The 17,365-nt window shown below is 27.4% G+C and overlaps 1 protein-coding gene across 1 annotated transcript; it reads left to right on the top strand.

Moving 5' to 3' along the window:
- Positions 1 to 5,964: 5,964 nt before the first annotated feature.
- Positions 5,965 to 12,686, top strand: Lrch (Leucine-rich-repeats and calponin homology domain protein). Its single transcript, XM_015508459.2, has 12 exons — positions 5,965 to 6,599; positions 6,724 to 6,868; positions 7,774 to 8,006; positions 8,301 to 8,437; positions 8,522 to 8,704; positions 8,770 to 8,849; positions 8,905 to 9,030; positions 9,534 to 9,624; positions 9,696 to 9,905; positions 9,968 to 10,105; positions 10,189 to 10,266; positions 10,937 to 12,686. Exons 1-12 carry the CDS (start codon positions 6,428 to 6,430, stop codon positions 11,075 to 11,077), a joined length of 1,734 nt encoding a protein of 577 aa, XP_015363945.1. The 5' UTR covers positions 5,965 to 6,427; the 3' UTR covers positions 11,078 to 12,686.
- Positions 12,687 to 17,365: the final 4,679 nt, after the last annotated feature.

The raw sequence follows: 17,365 nt of genomic DNA, 5'->3' as shown, positions 1-17,365 counted from the left end.
TGACCTACTGTCAGCTACGGAGTGGTTACCTACATACCCACTTTTATTTTAGTATCTGAAGCCACAAGTCTCTTTTACAGAAATTGCTATGATCACCAACTAACTTTTAGTGAAGTTTCTGTATCTAAATTTGATCTTTGTACACAGGAAATCAAAAGTAGAATACATTTTCTAGCACTTTTTGAAATAATCAGAAAAAACAATAAAAATTCTGATAAGTTTTTTAAATTTTAAGGTTATTAAAATTTTAAATCAGTGTTTGATTACATATTTTTATTTTCTACAATTTAATTAATTTTGTCAAAACATTAAAACTTTAAAAGAATATGTGATTAGAAATATTACTACCTTGTTTATAAATTTGTAATAAAATAAATATTTTCTTTTATTATGTTTTATTAGTTTTTGCTTACGATTTAATCCTAATATTGGCTCATGTACAGGTTATATAGATACCAGTTATGTTTAAATTGTAACTTTAAATCTATAATATCCCATTTTTTATTGTTTAAAAACGTAAAAAATTTCATTTTTAAATGTAATATGTAAGTTATTGGTTTTATATCAGAATATCAAGACATTAAATGTCGGTTGGGTTAGGTGTCGATTATTGGCTCATCTATCATTTGTAAATTGTAATAATGTTGTTTTTCCATTTCGACGTAAGTACCTACCTGTTTCTATCTGCCCTACCTCTTTAGTCCTCCATAATATTATGTAAAAATATTAAATACACTAAACGGTAGGTATAACAAATAAGAAATCTATCTCTTTAGTTCTTTACTAATGCAGACATCAGTTGAAAGCATACGACGTAATAATATTAATACAATTCGCTGGAAAATTGTACGAAAATTGTACGAAAAATTATTATATAATATAAAGCCTTCAACGATCTTTTCAATACCTACTACAATACTAATGGAAAGTATACCTACCTACCTATGTCCTACACTCGTTATAATCCGCCAGTTATTTTAAGATGTATATTATGCGTTCGAGTTACCTAACACTCTTTCGCATGCATAACGCGCGCGAAACACAATACATTTTGTTTTAAAATAAAATATGTCATTCAATATAATATTATACACCATCGCGTATGCGAATCACATCATGTAGCTGAATGTTGTAGGTTGTAGGTATATCGGTATTTATATATAATATAATATTAATTTATTGTGTTATTGAATCATACAGACGTCAGTATAGCAGCTTAGCTAGAAGCAATAATAACAATAATATTTTTATATAGTTAAGTAGATATATTTACAATTGCAGCAGTCGAGAATATCAAGAGAATCAAAAAATATAATAATACATATTTTATAAGGTATGCAATAGTAATAATATAAAATTTTATAAAAATAAAATCGTGTTGTGTGTAAGCATTTAATATTATATGATGTGCAATATTATATAATTTATAATATAATATACATTATAGATACATTAATGTTTTTAACAGTTTATTATTATTTTTTTCATGAGGCGAAAAAATATGGTGTATTACAATTTATAATCCATTTTAAAAGAGAATTCTTGGTTCGAATAATCATACTTCCGCATTTTCAGGAAAATTTGTTGTTCTAAGTTTTTAATTTGTATTTCTTTAATCTCGAATAACACAAAAAATATGGTGTATTATTTATACATCCTTGAACTGTTTAGGAAACTAAGGTTACTTTTTTATCCACCCAATTATAGACGTTATAAGAATCATTCTCATCTTTATGTTATTATTATATCATTATTTTATTCTGCGTGTTATTAAAACGTATTTACGTACGTGCGTCCATTGTTCATTATATCAGAAATGTTTCACTCTATATTATTATTGTAGTATTGTACACATAAGTAATGACAATATCCGTCATCGTTTTTTCACTCGTCCTTATAGTAATTTCGTCCACTGTATAGGTCTTCGTTTTTGTAAAATAATATAGCCACTGGTGAAACAAAAATATAAAAATTAAAACATTTATAAGTACGACCGGACAAGGAAATTTATATCAAATAGGTTGTAGGTACCTATACTATATGAATCGTAGACAAAACAAGAAATTCATATAAAATTTAAAAATAACAATTTGGTCGAAGAATATATGTCTCATATGACTCGTATACGTATTATAGCGTTGCACGAGCTCATTCATTTAAAAATGATGTTTACGGGGAATGTCTAGTTATTTTATTTTTTACTTAAATTTTATCGATTTATCCTTGGAACAATATATACAGTTTTGTTTTCTGTAAGAAAAATGTTTTGGTATCATTATATAGTTAGTTAAAATACATCATGTATACAATAAACAAAATTACAAAATTTACTTATCAGCACTGATCTCTCGTATAACGTGTTTTTGCATTAAGTATAAATTGGATTTCTAAAAAATATTCTATAAGAGTATGCAAAAAAAAAAATCGTTGTATCATGGTTAAGAGAAGCATACAAACATAGGTAGTCTCTAATAAGAGAATATGTTCTACTCATATCCAATGTCAGAATGACAAATAAAATGACATTATCGACATTTTAAGAATGAAAACTGAAGAATAGAACTAGACTATAATAATAGCTCAAAAAGAGACAAAATATTTTGAAAATTTTATTATGTACTTAAAAATACAAATATTGATATTGTTTAGGTACGAAAAATAATTCTAAGAGAAGACGGTCTGTCAGCCTATAATATTACTAAGGACATTTTATGATATTATTGTGATTAAACTATTTAAGTAATTTATTTTACTATTAGGCGTTAGTAGTATTACTGTAAGTTAAATTCATTTTTGTCGAGAAAATTGAATTTTAAAATTTCATTTTGTATACAAATATAATGCATTTACCTTCTCTAAAAGTTTCAAGTACCTATACTCGAATAATATTTTTAAATTACAACAAAATAACCAAAATCGTTATTATTGGTTTTAATATGTAATTTTAGCAAATTTAAATTTAAAATAACTCTTATAAAAACTGTAGGTATTTAGGTATATAGTTTTAGTTTTTCATATTTTTTTGGTTAATGGTTACAGAATTAACTATTTACATACATAAGATTCCACACCTTGTTATAACTTTTATAAATAATAAAAACGCATATCATATAGTCTAATGCAGTATAATAATGACTATAATGTATATATAGAAGGTTAGTATTTCATTTTTAATGCCAATATGCCATCAATAGAGTTTTAGTCTGTCTATACTCTAGACTTAATACGTGAAATTGTACAATATGCATTATCAGGTAAGTAGTTAAGGCTATATGCCATAAGCGCTAAAGGTACAAAAATAATCTATCATTTGCGCCAACATTTGTAGGACTTAAGCGCCAATCTAATATTGTGCACCTGTTATACCCAACATAATATGACATAAGCACAAAAGGTGAAAAAATTACATAATATCATTCCCATCAAGACTAATATTTTATATAAGTAGTTATTTAAAAACTGCTATCTTATAAAAAATGATATAATAATATAGTATATTATATTTAAAAAAATGTTCAATAATAAATTGTTAAATTAGAATATACGAGTATACATGCAAATCTGAAATCAATATAAAATATTTAATACATCGGATACGATTTTATGAAAAAATTTTATTTTATTATTAAAATATATGCAAATAAATATAAATTTAATAAATCGGTTGTGGTTTTATAAAAAAAAAAATGTAAATAGTATATTATGATATTATACTATATTACTATATACATATTATGCAAATCAATATAAATTTAATATCTGTTATTTATTATCTATATATTCATTCTATTCACTGTGATACACGAGTACCTAGGATTTTGGCGTTTATGTATGATACGATAAGAATTTTTTTTCTTATCTTATTTTTGTACTTATGTTTTTCATCGATAGTTAAAAAGTAATTTTTTCAAATGTTCGATTTAACCACCTAGTCAGTTAATTTTCTTGTTGAATTGTTCAAGTATCCACAGGGCCGATCTTTGCAGGGAACTATGCGGCCAGGGCAAGGAAAATTAATGCGCTCTCTAGTTCAGGTTAAGTTTTTTTCACTCAGAAGTATTTACTCTGAAGTCACCCATGACATATCGGCTCCCTGGGCAGTCGCTCAGCTCGCCCACCCCTAAGACAGGCCATGAGTATCCATTTTAATACCTAAGCCTATATATTTTTATAATTAATTTGAAAATTGATAGGTATACCTACATTAAGTTGAAATCGTATTGTATACTTATATAGTGGTACCTAAACCTAATCAATTACTAAATTTCTTTTGTAATTTTGTACGCTTTTTGTTACGCTGGGCATATAATGATTTTAAATAAAAATTAAACAAATAAAATAATACTTCTTGTCTTAACAATTACCTTGAAAGAAACGAGTCATGATTGTCCCAGCGTGGAATATCTAGTACAAATAGGATACATTTTTACCAGATTGTTTAAAAGTAGGTAGGTATTTACCTAATTATTATTTAAACAAATTGAAAGTTGCACAGTCACTACGTGTAACCCATGCAATAATTAAAACAAAATTAATTAGGTTACCTATCACCTTTTAACTAAATTAAATTATTATTTTTATCTTTATTAACTTTTAACTATAAGAGTTAACTTTAAAAATAAATAATAATGGCGTTAAAACGGTTTGAAATTAAATCAGTTTTAAATTCTTAAAGTACATAGTGCGAGCGTTTTTAACGCCATCATATAAACGTATAGTAACTGTTAACTTAGCTATCTAACTTTTAACGTTGACTTAATTAACTCAAGTTCAAGTAGGTACCTACATTACCTATTGGTAATTTATTCTTCGATTACTTAGTTATAATAATAGATATCTATATGTTGAGCTAATTTTGTCAAGAACAAATAGTAGGTATATATAAGATACATAATGTAATATTAATAATCATTAGTTTCTTTATTAATCCCTTTATATATATACAGAGTGTCTCACGAATTCACGATGATCTGACATGTGGAATAATTTTTGTTGTATTCAATATTTAAAACTTTTATGTTCCGTATAATTCATAGATACTTGCACTAAATTTTGAATATAATTTTGAATTTTTTTGTTTTCTAATACTGAAAATCAAAACTTAAAAATTGATAAGAATTATTTTTTTGGATAAATAAAAAATATCCTATTTGTGAATCTAATTATAAAAACTATTTTAATGCTAAAAAGATTTATCTAAGTCAAGTAGTTTATTTTTTAGAATTTTTTAAAATTCAATTTTTATTTGGCTAAATTAATTTGGAACGTAATAACTTTTTTAAATATATGGGTTTTGAGAATTTGTTGATATGAGTATATTTCTTAAATTATTTACTCATCATATAATATTAATTATTGTTGTCACACTTTTAATTAGCATATTTTTTCGGATCTTTCTGTTACACCCTGTATATTTCAGCTAAAACTCAATAACGTAGAATAATATATACATAATATAAACATTTGGTGAAAATTCTAGTCCAATACAGATATCTATTTTTGAATTACAACAAAATAAAATGTTTATTTTAAAAGTAGGTATGGGTACTAGTTTTTTTGCCAATTACTCAAAAGGTGATGTCAGAAACAAACAAAAAATTGATTTAAAAAATAATTAAAGGTAGAAAAATACACGTGATTTACAATAAATTGCCCGTTCAGAACAACAAATTATTATTAAAAACACTTAAACCTTAAAAACAATTTACTGAATAATAAATACCTATCTAGCTAGGTATTTAATATATATTTAATATATATTATATTATATTATATTATATATATATTTAATATAACAGCGGTTGGTCACTTGGCCGTGGAACTAGAACGATAACAATAATAGAATATCATTATCTTTGACCTTATCACACGAGTCTTATCACGACAATGGTTTGCATTGTGCGGTCTCCCGTAAACAAATTTCCCTTTCCGGTCGCCGACCCACCCATCTCCCACCCACCGACGAGCTAAGCCGTTGTCATCATCACCATCATCGTCGTCTATAATAATAATAATAATAATAATAATAACATTATGAGTGACTCCCGGGGGTCAACGAGTGTGTAGTTGATAACGCGTTGATTTGTCCGACACAATCCCGGATCAGACGGTCTGATGGTCCACTCTACCCGTCCGTTCGGCGTCGTTCGTAATTCGTAATAGTGCCTCCGTACGATACGTCGCGCGCGCCTGACTTACCCCATACCTGGTCATTACAACTATACCTACCTAGGTCGTGGAGCGATTTTCATTCACGTTCCGGCTCACGTCCGACGACCAAACCGGCGATGGCGTCCTGTTCGTTTGACGTTTCCGACGGCGTCGGTGGACGCATCCGTCACGCGGGTCGCCGGTGTCCCGTCTCGTCGGCGTGATAGTCCTCTCACTCACCTGTGCGTCGCCGATCGACGTTCGCGGACACGGCACGATGGATTGTGCGTCGACGCTGTACTCGCATCGCAACAACGGGCTGATGACCAGGTCGCTGGAGAAGCTCTTGGAGGACGCGCATCTGTGCGGCGAATTGAAACTCGGTGGGCGCAAGCTAAAGGAATTCCCGGTGACGAATAAATACGATTTGTCTGACACGACCATTGCGGGTAAGAACCGGTTATTGTTTGTCATCATGTTCACACCCGTCGCCGTCTGACCCTAATGTCATCAAAATCGTTTCACCAATCCTTTCAATGCCCACCACTGTAATCGTCGCTTGTTTATTTTCAGATCTCTCTAAGAATTGCTTCACACACTTTCCAGCCGAAGTAATTAAATTTTGGTCATTAGAATCTCTAAACCTGTATCATAATGCTATACGATCAATACCCAACACAGTCACATCTCTTCAATCATTGGTGCATCTTGATCTCAGGTTGGTGGTCATCAAAAGTTGTTGGTATCTTATGATTTATAACAATAGTTATTATTATTATTATCTAGGTAGTTCATTTTTATGAGTCATAGGTTTTTACTCTAAGAATGTTTAAAAAATAAATTTATTTTATTTTATTCTGTTTGTGAGTTGCATCTTCTTTCTAATATTGATTGGTAAACAAATAACACTTGAATTTACAAACAAACATACAATCGAGTACTATTAGATGGTAATCATTATTGTCTTTATTTTTAATACTATTTGTCTTCATTTACTACATTCATGTCTCATCATTTAATATTAAAATCCATAAAATTTATTTTGTTTTCTGCCTTAAATATTTTGACGACAACTTAATTATCTATTTATCAAAATACACAATTTTCACCTAGTGTCAAAATATGAGCATATATTATTTCAAAATTTTTACTCTCATAATTATAGAATATGTTTGTTATTTACTTAAATGTAATACCCTACCAGGTAGTTATGTATACCAGGTAGTTACCTTACATAATAATATCAAAATATTAATATAATTTTTATGCAATGTAATGTCCTTGATCTTCTAACACTAAGGTATTGTTTACTTTGATTAACATTTTTAATTACACTTATGTAACCCATCACATAGTTTTAAATGTAAACCATACATAGGTATAAGAAATAATATCAACTAACAGTACAACATAAAACTATCATAAATATATTAATAGAAAACACTCAAAATAATCAAATTAATAATGGTACCCGATAGTAATGTAAAATAAATATGTTATCCAGGCATTTAGATATTTTTTATTTGTTAATAGGTAGCCATGAGTAGTATGATTTATTTGAATCTCTACCTGTTACATATAGAAATGTATGTGTATTCATACAGATGTTATCTTTTTTTACAGTCAGAACCGTTTAACATGTCTACCAGCAGCTATATGTCAGTTACCTCTTGAAATCCTATTATTGTCCAATAACAAACTTAGACAATTACCCACCGAAATTGGATTTTGCAAAACTCTTATCGAGTTAGACGTAAGCTGTAATGTGCTTATTAATTTACCACCACAGTTGGGTCAACTGTCCTCATTAAAATGTTTAAATGCACAAAATAATCTACTTATTGAGTTACCATTAGGTAAGTAAAACATGATAACAATAATTTCTAATATTTTGTAGTTAAATAAAAATACCCTGTTAAAAAAAAAAATTAAATCTAATTTATTAGTCCTTAAATATTTTTAACCAAGTAAAATAATTAATGCGTACAATTTATATCAGTATACTTATACTTGTAACAATTTGAATTGTTGAACTATTATTCATCCAGAAAAATAAAATAAAAAGCATTTAAAATATCGTAACAAAATATTATATAACATAAAGTTCAAACTTAAATAAGTTCAAAAATGAAATGTTGAGATTTTTACAGAATTAACATGTATAAAATTAGCAAGATTGAATGTCAGTTTGAACCGAATAGCATCATTACCTGTTGAAATGCGATTAATGTCTTGTTTGGAATGTTTGGATGTAGCCAATAACCCTTTGGTTTCCCCTCCAACTGCTGTAAGAGTGTATATTAATAATTAGTTTAACAACACCATAAATTATATTTTGAATATTATGTTTGACAATTTGTAAATTTCATAGGTTTGTATTAAGGGCCGTATTCATATATTTAAATGGTTGGAATTGAAAAGCATTAAAGAAGGCCGAAATCGAGGATCATCGTGGAAGTTCAACTCTCTAAAGAGCAATAATCATAGTTTAGACAGTAATATGGACAGTCTGACATTATCTGAAACAACTAGTCTTGTACATTCTTCGGATGAAGTACTTACAGTTTTAACTTATTGGCTTACAATCTATTGTTATTGATTACTAAATTATATTTTTAGGGTGCAAATGGAAGCATGGAATATTTGAACAAATCTGATAGAAAACATAGGGAAACGAACAGATACAATAACAATGCAAGGTATTGTAACATATTAACATATTCATGTGATTATTTTTAACAGTTTTAATTATAGCCCCGAAATTATACATGTCAGTAAAAGCAACGGTAATATGTCAACAAATTCAAACAAAATATACTCTAGCAATAATAATGGTGTCAAGTTAAATGATAAACAAACACATCACACACAAAGCTATAGGTAAGTAATACTGTTAAAAGCATGTTATATTATCCTCATGTATTGTCTCTGTCTTACAAGTGGGTAACAAAGCAAATTTTACGCTCAGCAGATTTCGCTCAGCTCCATCAGTTTAAAAACTAGAATGGATTAAGTGAATTGACCTATTCATCAAACTTCAGAAAAGTCAGAAAATTATCTGTGCTTAAGCGTTGGTTTTTATTCAATGGTATTTTAATTTTCAATTGAGATATGAGCGTTTTTAATTCATGTTATATCTCATATCCATATATTGAAAATTAAAAATTAAAAAAATCACTAACGCTTAATCACAGATAATGTTCTTACCTAAAAGATTGGTAATTTTTCAATTTATTCTATCATCAGATCTAACAGCACACTATTGAAACTAGTGAATACAAATTTGAATGTTGACAATTTATAAGACGGAAACAACAAACATACAGGCTGCATACTTTCAATGCTTCATACTATGTTCAATAAATATCTTATTTATTTTATAGAGAATACAAAGAGTTCCTTAAACAACAACGTGCCCAAGAATCTATTTATAAAGGAAAAGTTCCAAACTCCGAAATTATTTATGATCAAAAGGTTATGTCAACTCTCAAAATATCATGAAAATGTTCCTTTTAATTTTTTTTTTTTTGTCATTTTATAAACAGGATATCCGCCCATACACTAAACCAAGTACACCTGACATTGTATCAACTCCAGTCAATAATTTATCATTGCCAATGCCGTCAAATCCTAGTAGTCCTAATGTTTGGTCTAAGAATAACACACAAACCACTAAAAATAAGCTTCAGTTTACAATGAAACGGGAGTACGATAAAGCAAGAGAAGAGGCAGAACTTGTGAAACAACTACGAAATGTTGGTGTTTGTATTCAAGAATTAATTATTTGATTTCAGATTAAAATACATTTTTTTTTTAGACTATTGAATCACGTTTAAAAATGTCTCTACCAAGTGAACTGTCACCGGCACTTAATGATGGAGTTGTGCTTTGTTACTTAGCAAACCACGTCAAACCTAGATCTGTAGCTAGCATTCATGTACCTTCACCAGCTGTGGTAAACATAAATTAAATTAAATTCTAAAATGTATATAATATTATTTATTTTGATATTGATCTAATATATTTAATAACTTACAGCCTAAACTTACTATGGCTCGATGTAGACGAAATGTTGATAATTTTTTGGAAGCGTGCCGTAAAATTGGTGTGAATGAAGTAAGTAATTGCTAATTAATTTGTTATAAGTATAACACATACGCTTGTATTACACACATACATACTAAATGCCAAATTTTCTTTCACTAGTATCAATAGTGTGATGTTAGTTTTGATATTAGTGTGAATTGACCTCTTAACAAACTTTAAGGTAAGAACATTATCTGTGTTCTCTTATTGGGAGTCTTATGATATTTTAATTTTTAAATGAGTTGTGAGTAAGTAAAGTATAGTAAACCTTTGATAATATTAACAATTTCCTCAGTCCTGATTAAAATGCAATATGAATGAGCCCTCCGTCAAGTCGGAAATTCTATTAAGGTGGAAAAATTGTATGGCTCTACTGCAAATTCTGTCTTAGCAAGGTTTTACGCTATAAGTATTTGAAAATGCACATAACTCATTTTAAAATTAAAATATTGTAATAAACCAATGAGAAAACACATAATGTTCTTACCGCGAAGTTTGATAATAGGCCAATTTCCTCTAATATCAAAACTAATAGCACACTACTGAAACTATTAAACAAAGATTTGGTATGTGGTACATGATATAGATAGAGATACATACAAGTACGACGTCGTCTTATTAATGTATAGTGTAAGAAATATAATTTAAATTGTAAGCAAAAAGTATTAATTTTTAAACAACAATGCTTAAATTTTTCTAGAAACTGATTTGTTGTGCTGTTGATATTCTGGAGGGTAAAGGAATTGTTCAAGTTGCCATCACCGTGGCTGAACTTTTGAAATTCCATACAACGAAAACACAATCACAAACCGTACATGTGCCATCACTTTTAAATGTATAAAACCAAAACTAATGGAAACAATCTATAAATGAAGAAAATGTGACTGACTGTTATGCTCATAAATGAAATGCTAATGTGGCATTAAGACTGTTTTAATTCACCTGTTAAGCCTGTGAAAATCCTCAGAAATTTCATTATGAGGCTAAGTTAATTTTATATATTTTTTATAATCAAAACTATATCAATCAATTAAAACTCAAGTTTAGTGTATACTACTTAACATTTTTTTCCGAGCATATATTTAGTGTTAATTTATTTTTGTCATTTTATTGATGACATAAGTTATTTATTTATTTATTCTAAACTTCCTATAGAGCCTGTGTTAACAAATAAAGTTTCGCCATTCCTAAATAAATTGGCTGTACGTTATTATAGTTAAGCTATTGTTTTTATTTTGCATTTTACTTTTAAATTTTATTTTACTACATTAATTTTTTTCTTATTTTTTTTTTCATCAATTTAATTTATTTAATTTATAATATGTTTTGTATAATTATATATTTCAAGTTTTGTAATAAAATGGTATACCTACTAGTTAATCTAAGACTTTCAAGTTTGTATACTTAAAACAGAAAGTATGAATTCATCTTAGGCAATTTAATATAATATGCATCAGTATAAAACAATATCAATATGTAAGCATAATTTCATTACTTTTCCAAAAACGTTTATTCAGATATTTATTTCAAACTGATTTCCAAAATTAACTTTAATGTTATTAGAATTTAAGTATCAAATAAACATTAATTTTTCAGAAAATTATAATTAGCTTTAAGCATTAATACATGTTTAATACAAAATTTTAGTGCCTATTAATAATAAAAAAATTACAATTTTTAAAATATTTTGTGTTGTATTGATTTAAATATTTTTTGAGTGCAGTCACTGTTACAGTTGGAATATTTTCTCTAAGCTTTGTATTATAGATATATTTGAATAGTTAATCCTTGAATTGGATAAACACCATAAAATATTTGATACCTTTGCTGCTATCATGAGCTTGTATTTTTTGTTCAATTGAAAAATTAAATTTTAGTTGTTATTGAGCGCTAGATATATTATATTACCATCATGTAGTGTAAATAATTGTTGAGTTAGTAAATTCTAACATAACCCCAACCTCTATCTAATTAATTTGGATCCCTATAATTTTTAAATATTTGTAGATTAGTACCTTTTTAGACCTTATCGTACCAAGTTTTAACTCTTAAATTCTTCATTGTATAATGTACTGGTATGTACCTGCTTCAAAACTTAATTAAAAATTGAAATTAAATTAAGAAAATATTTAGGTAATGTTTAACAAAGTTTATTAAGTTAAAATTTGTAGCCAGTAAATATTAAGCCAATAATAATTATGTGTCAACATAGAAAACTAGATTAAGATATGATATACTCGTAATATATGAGATAAAAAAATACAGAAAGTGGTTCATCAGCAGTTATCGCTTAACTCAGTCTGTATAGAACACCAGTGTCAATATTGCGAATTGTGTAATTTATATTTTATTATAATAATTATTATTTATTGTATAGTATATATTGATTGTAATCAGCATACACAACACCATAATCTTTCAGAATAAAAGAAATTTACGCCATTAAGAAAGGACCACATACAATATGAATACTCACTACTCACACAAATGTTGAATTGATGTATTGCAATATTTTACAAGTTTTTTGACTACTTAATCTACTGTATAATAATTTATGTACAATGTCCATTTGTTATTTGCAGTGAAATCTAACTGAAGATTGAATAAATACAAATAGAACTTCCAGCTCATACAAGTGGTAGGAACAAGCAACAAGCAAATGTGTTTTCTGTTGAAAATTACCATATTTTTACATACATACCTTCTCAATATACTCTACACATAAATTAAGGGGATTTTATACCGTTTTCTCTTTGTTTAATGCACACATGACAAGATTTTAGACATATTCTTTGCCAAACATACCGTTTCACCTAATGTAGCGATAAAAATTCTATAACAGATTTGAATTTATTGTAAAGACTACTTGAGATTGACTTTCCCTCAGTTTTGATACAAACATTATAATCATTATATTTCTTAAAATGTATACTTAAAAATATAAATTTTTGAATTTTTAGAACTGTTAAAATCAAAAAATCAAAAATGTGGAAAAGTCAATTTCTCAAGTAATCTTAACAAAAAATTCAAATCTGTTTTCAGAATTATTATTTATTACTGCTTCACTATACTAATCGGAACTTTTAGAAAATAACATGGCTAAAATGTAGCTATGTAGCGCATGTGTTAGATAAAGACAGAAAATCACGTTATCAATCCCCTTAAAGTTATAATTAAAAATAGAAATATGTACTCAAGTGGAAAAAAAAATATTCATATTATATTATTTACACATTAATTTGTTTACTACGAAATCCAAGAAGCAAGTAAGTTATTAATATAGGTATAATATTGTATAGTGTCTGAATTTAAAAGTTGTAAATCTAGAGGACGTTATACTTACTAACATTTGTTGTTTCAAAATTTGTCATTTTGTTGCATCCTATTTTGAAAGGGTTGCAAAGGGGGTAATTTCTGAACAAAATCAGAAAATGTTTTCTCTCATATTACCTATCCTTATATAACTTTGAATAGTACCTGCAATCACGATTCACGATACCGTGTGTTCTATTTTAAATGCGGCACTGCATACAGTGCGCCGTAACCGCACTGCATTGGTGTAAGCCGGGCCTAAATCATCATACATTTCACTCAATACCTAACAATAACTGTTTTTTCACTTCAGCGGCTTTGTGTATTATTCTTTTTCAATTCATTGGTCAATTATGTGAATCCGTCTATACATAAAATAGCATAATAACTATTATAACAAGAATTGGAATTCAGCTTCAATCAGGGAAGGTCTCACACCATAAGCTCTAAAATCCTAAATATTAGCATTTTTTTTTCCTAAATATTTAATTTAGTAATCAATGTTAATATAAGTGTGAGAGTGAGATCAGTATTAAATGCTCTTAACAAGTGTTTTAGATTCTGGAAGAAGTGATGAATGTATTGATTTTACAATGATGTGTGTTTTTTTTTTGTGTCTGTCTGTGTACATTGTGTACAACATAACTAGTCGAAATAATACTTCAATTTCAAACTTTGGGGGTGGTTTCTGATGTAAAAGTGAATATCCTTGGTGCATTATAGAGGTCAAAAGTTAACATTTTCAAACAGTTTTCAAAAAAATCGAGAAAAACAAAACAAAAATGACAGAAAAACTGCAGGAATTTTTATGCAAAACCAGTTTTCGACCAAATCGATTTTTTTATATGGTTGTAATTCAAAAACTTATCACTGTAAATACTTGAAATTTTCACCAAATGTTAATGTTAGTGATATCTATATACAGTTTAATTTCGACTTTTTTTTTAGTTATTTAAAGACCACTGAAATTTTCGATTTTTTTGATAATTTTTTTTTGAAGTGTCGGTAAAAAAATGTTGGGCTACCAAAAAACCATGCAAATTTAATACAAGGTTCCTTATGAGTTGTTATAATTTTTAACTAAAAAAAATTGAAAATCGTTAGTCACAATTTTTTTTAATAGGCGTTTACAGTCCAACATTTTACGAAATCTGTCGAAAACGCGAAAATTTGCAAGTAATTTTGAAGTTGAAAAATCAAAAAAAATTTTGCGTTTATTACTAAGGATTAAAAATACAACACTAAGTTTTCCAAAAGTTTTCCTTCAAGTAGCTATAGAGAAAACTCGAAGCATCATTAAAGGAAAAATTTTAAGTGCGTTTGAATTTTAAATTTTTACAAATTTTTACAATAGCAGGTAAAAAATAAAAGAAAAATATAGTCACAATTTTTATTTACAAGCATTTAAATTTTGAATTTTGAGAACATACGTAAAAATCATAAAAATTCGTAAATTATTTTATGCTAGAAATTCATAAAAAAATTTCCTTTTATATCTAAGATTTGAAAATTTAATACATGGCTTCTATCATATTTTTACAATATCAGTTGAAAAATAAAATAAATGGATAGTCACAATTTTTTTTTAAAAGCATTCAAAGTTTGAATTTTAACAACATATGTAAAAATTACGAACATCACGAAAATTTGCAAATTATTTTAAACTAGAAATTATTAAAAAATTTTCTTTTTAAATCTAATATTTGATAATTTTTAATAATCTATAATATATCCTAGACAGATAAACCGTCTTCGCTCAGAATCGTTTTTCGTATACAATGATATAATATCATTGGATTCAAATTTAATTCCATCCATTATGACAATATGTAAATATAATATATCCTAGACTGACAAATCATCTCAGTTCAGAATCGTTTTTCGTATACAATGATACCTATCATTGCATTCAGATTTACTCCCATCCATTACAGGAACCTACTGTACAGCAGAGCGACATCCACGACTTACCCGCTTTTTCTTCTTGATACTGTGTTGAATTATTGCCTGTGCTTTACTTCTTGGATTGTTATTGTTACACAACCCTTGTTATGAAAATTCCTTAAATTCCAGACACATGCATCGGAACTTCTCACATAACACTATAATTTACATGAATTAATATATATTCACTTGAAGGAATAAGTTAAATTTCATTATGAATCACACCTTTAGGTGTAAATCAACATTAACATTACATATACCTGTATTAGTTTGTAAACTAGTTTAGAGACTTAATGTATCAATATTAATTAAGGCTGTCTAATTATCAGTATGAATTAATGCATTCGAACAGTGTATTGTATATACCACTTTATTGTAATAGGCAACTCGCAATATGTCAATAGATAATTAATCGTAAATTGTTAACTTAATCTGAGTTTAATAATATTTGTATATGTCACAAATCTAAATACTTAGGTACTACATTCTGAAATAATAATAATCATGCCTAAAATTTAAAAAAAAAAAAAAAAAACGATTAAAACGTATTTTGAATAATAATAGACATAGTATAATAATTAAATAGGTTTTAGCAATGTAAATAAACAAGCCAACCGCAACACACTATTTTAAACTAATTTAAGTTAGCTTTGTTGGTATTTGTGTTTTTATTATTTATGTGAGCACTGTCTAAACACCCGATTGTTTTTTTTTTGTTTTTCTCGATTTTTTTGAAAACTATTGGAAAATGTTTACTTTTGATCTCTTTAGTGCACCAAGGATATTCACTTTTACATTGAAAACCACCCCCAAAGTTTGAAATTGAAGCATTATTTCGACTAGTTATGCTGTACACAGACAAAAAAAAAACATACATCATTGTAAAATCAATACATTCATCACTTCGTTCAGAATCTAAAACTTAACTAAAAAGATTAAAAATTTCAAATGTCTATAAATAACTCAAAAATATTTGAAAATTTTACCAAGTATAGAGCATGTCAGCATAAACATTCAGTAAAAATGATATCTGTATACAGTAACTTATTTTAGAGTTACACCAATATCAAAAATTCAAAAATTGATTTTGCGTACGAATTCCCGTCTTTCCTTCATTTTTGTTTTTGTTTTTCCTAGTGCTTTTGAAAACTACTGGGAATTTAAAAATTTGGCCTCCCCAATGTACCACCGGGAAAAGCTACTTAAGTTGAATATCAAAGCATTATTTCAAAAAATTATCGTGTACACAGACACAAAAAATAAATAAATAAAAAACACTCATCATTGTAAAATTAACACATTCATCGCTCCGCTCACAATCTAAAATTTAAAAAAATCGATTTTGTGAAAAAATGTAACTTATCCGTAAAACTCCAGGTTTTGAATTTTCTTCAAATTTTTTGATTGCCATTGATATTAAAAAAGTACTAACTAGATTATATTATCAATTATAAAAGTTGTTGTGTTGAAAATCGTAACATTTTTTTTTTTACTATAAACTCATGTAAACATCTACGAAAAATGTATACACATTAACACATACCATTGTAAGATATATATATAAGATCGATACATTTTAAAAAAATTCACCAATAATTGACAAGTAGTTATTAAGAAACTATATTATTATGATATTATACATGTATTTTGTGTGTATTATTTTTATTTCAATAAAATTAATAATAAGTATTGAAATACATTACATTTATAATTTACGTCATGCTAAACGTATATAATATTATTATGTACAATGTTCATTGTACAATCAGAATAAAATGCTAATAATATTGCTTGATAATGGGAAAAAATAAATATTAGAAAACCCCATAATAAATTATGTTGACCTTTTAATAATCTATAGTTGTTTAATCTC

The sequence above is a fragment of the Diuraphis noxia genome, unplaced genomic scaffold (assembly GCF_037042655.1).
Source record: "Diuraphis noxia isolate RWA-SAM2 unplaced genomic scaffold, SU_Dnox_SAM2 contig0001, whole genome shotgun sequence".
Lineage (NCBI taxonomy): Eukaryota > Metazoa > Arthropoda > Insecta > Hemiptera > Aphididae > Diuraphis > Diuraphis noxia.
The sequence above is the reverse complement of the archived record's forward strand: the minus strand, read 5'-3'. Positions and strand labels throughout refer to the sequence as shown.

Excerpts from the sequence above, each read along its gene's own strand:
- Lrch (XM_015508459.2), top strand. The coding sequence starts at position 6,428 with ATGGATTGTGCGTCGACGCTGTACTCGCATCGCAACAACGGGCTGATG. Across the intron at positions 6,600-6,723 it reads GTCTGACACGACCATTGCGG|ATCTCTCTAAGAATTGCTTC; the intron begins GTAAGAACCGGT and ends GTTTATTTTCAG. Across the intron at positions 9,906-9,967 it reads TTGTGAAACAACTACGAAAT|ACTATTGAATCACGTTTAAA; the intron begins GTTGGTGTTTGT and ends TTTTTTTTTTAG.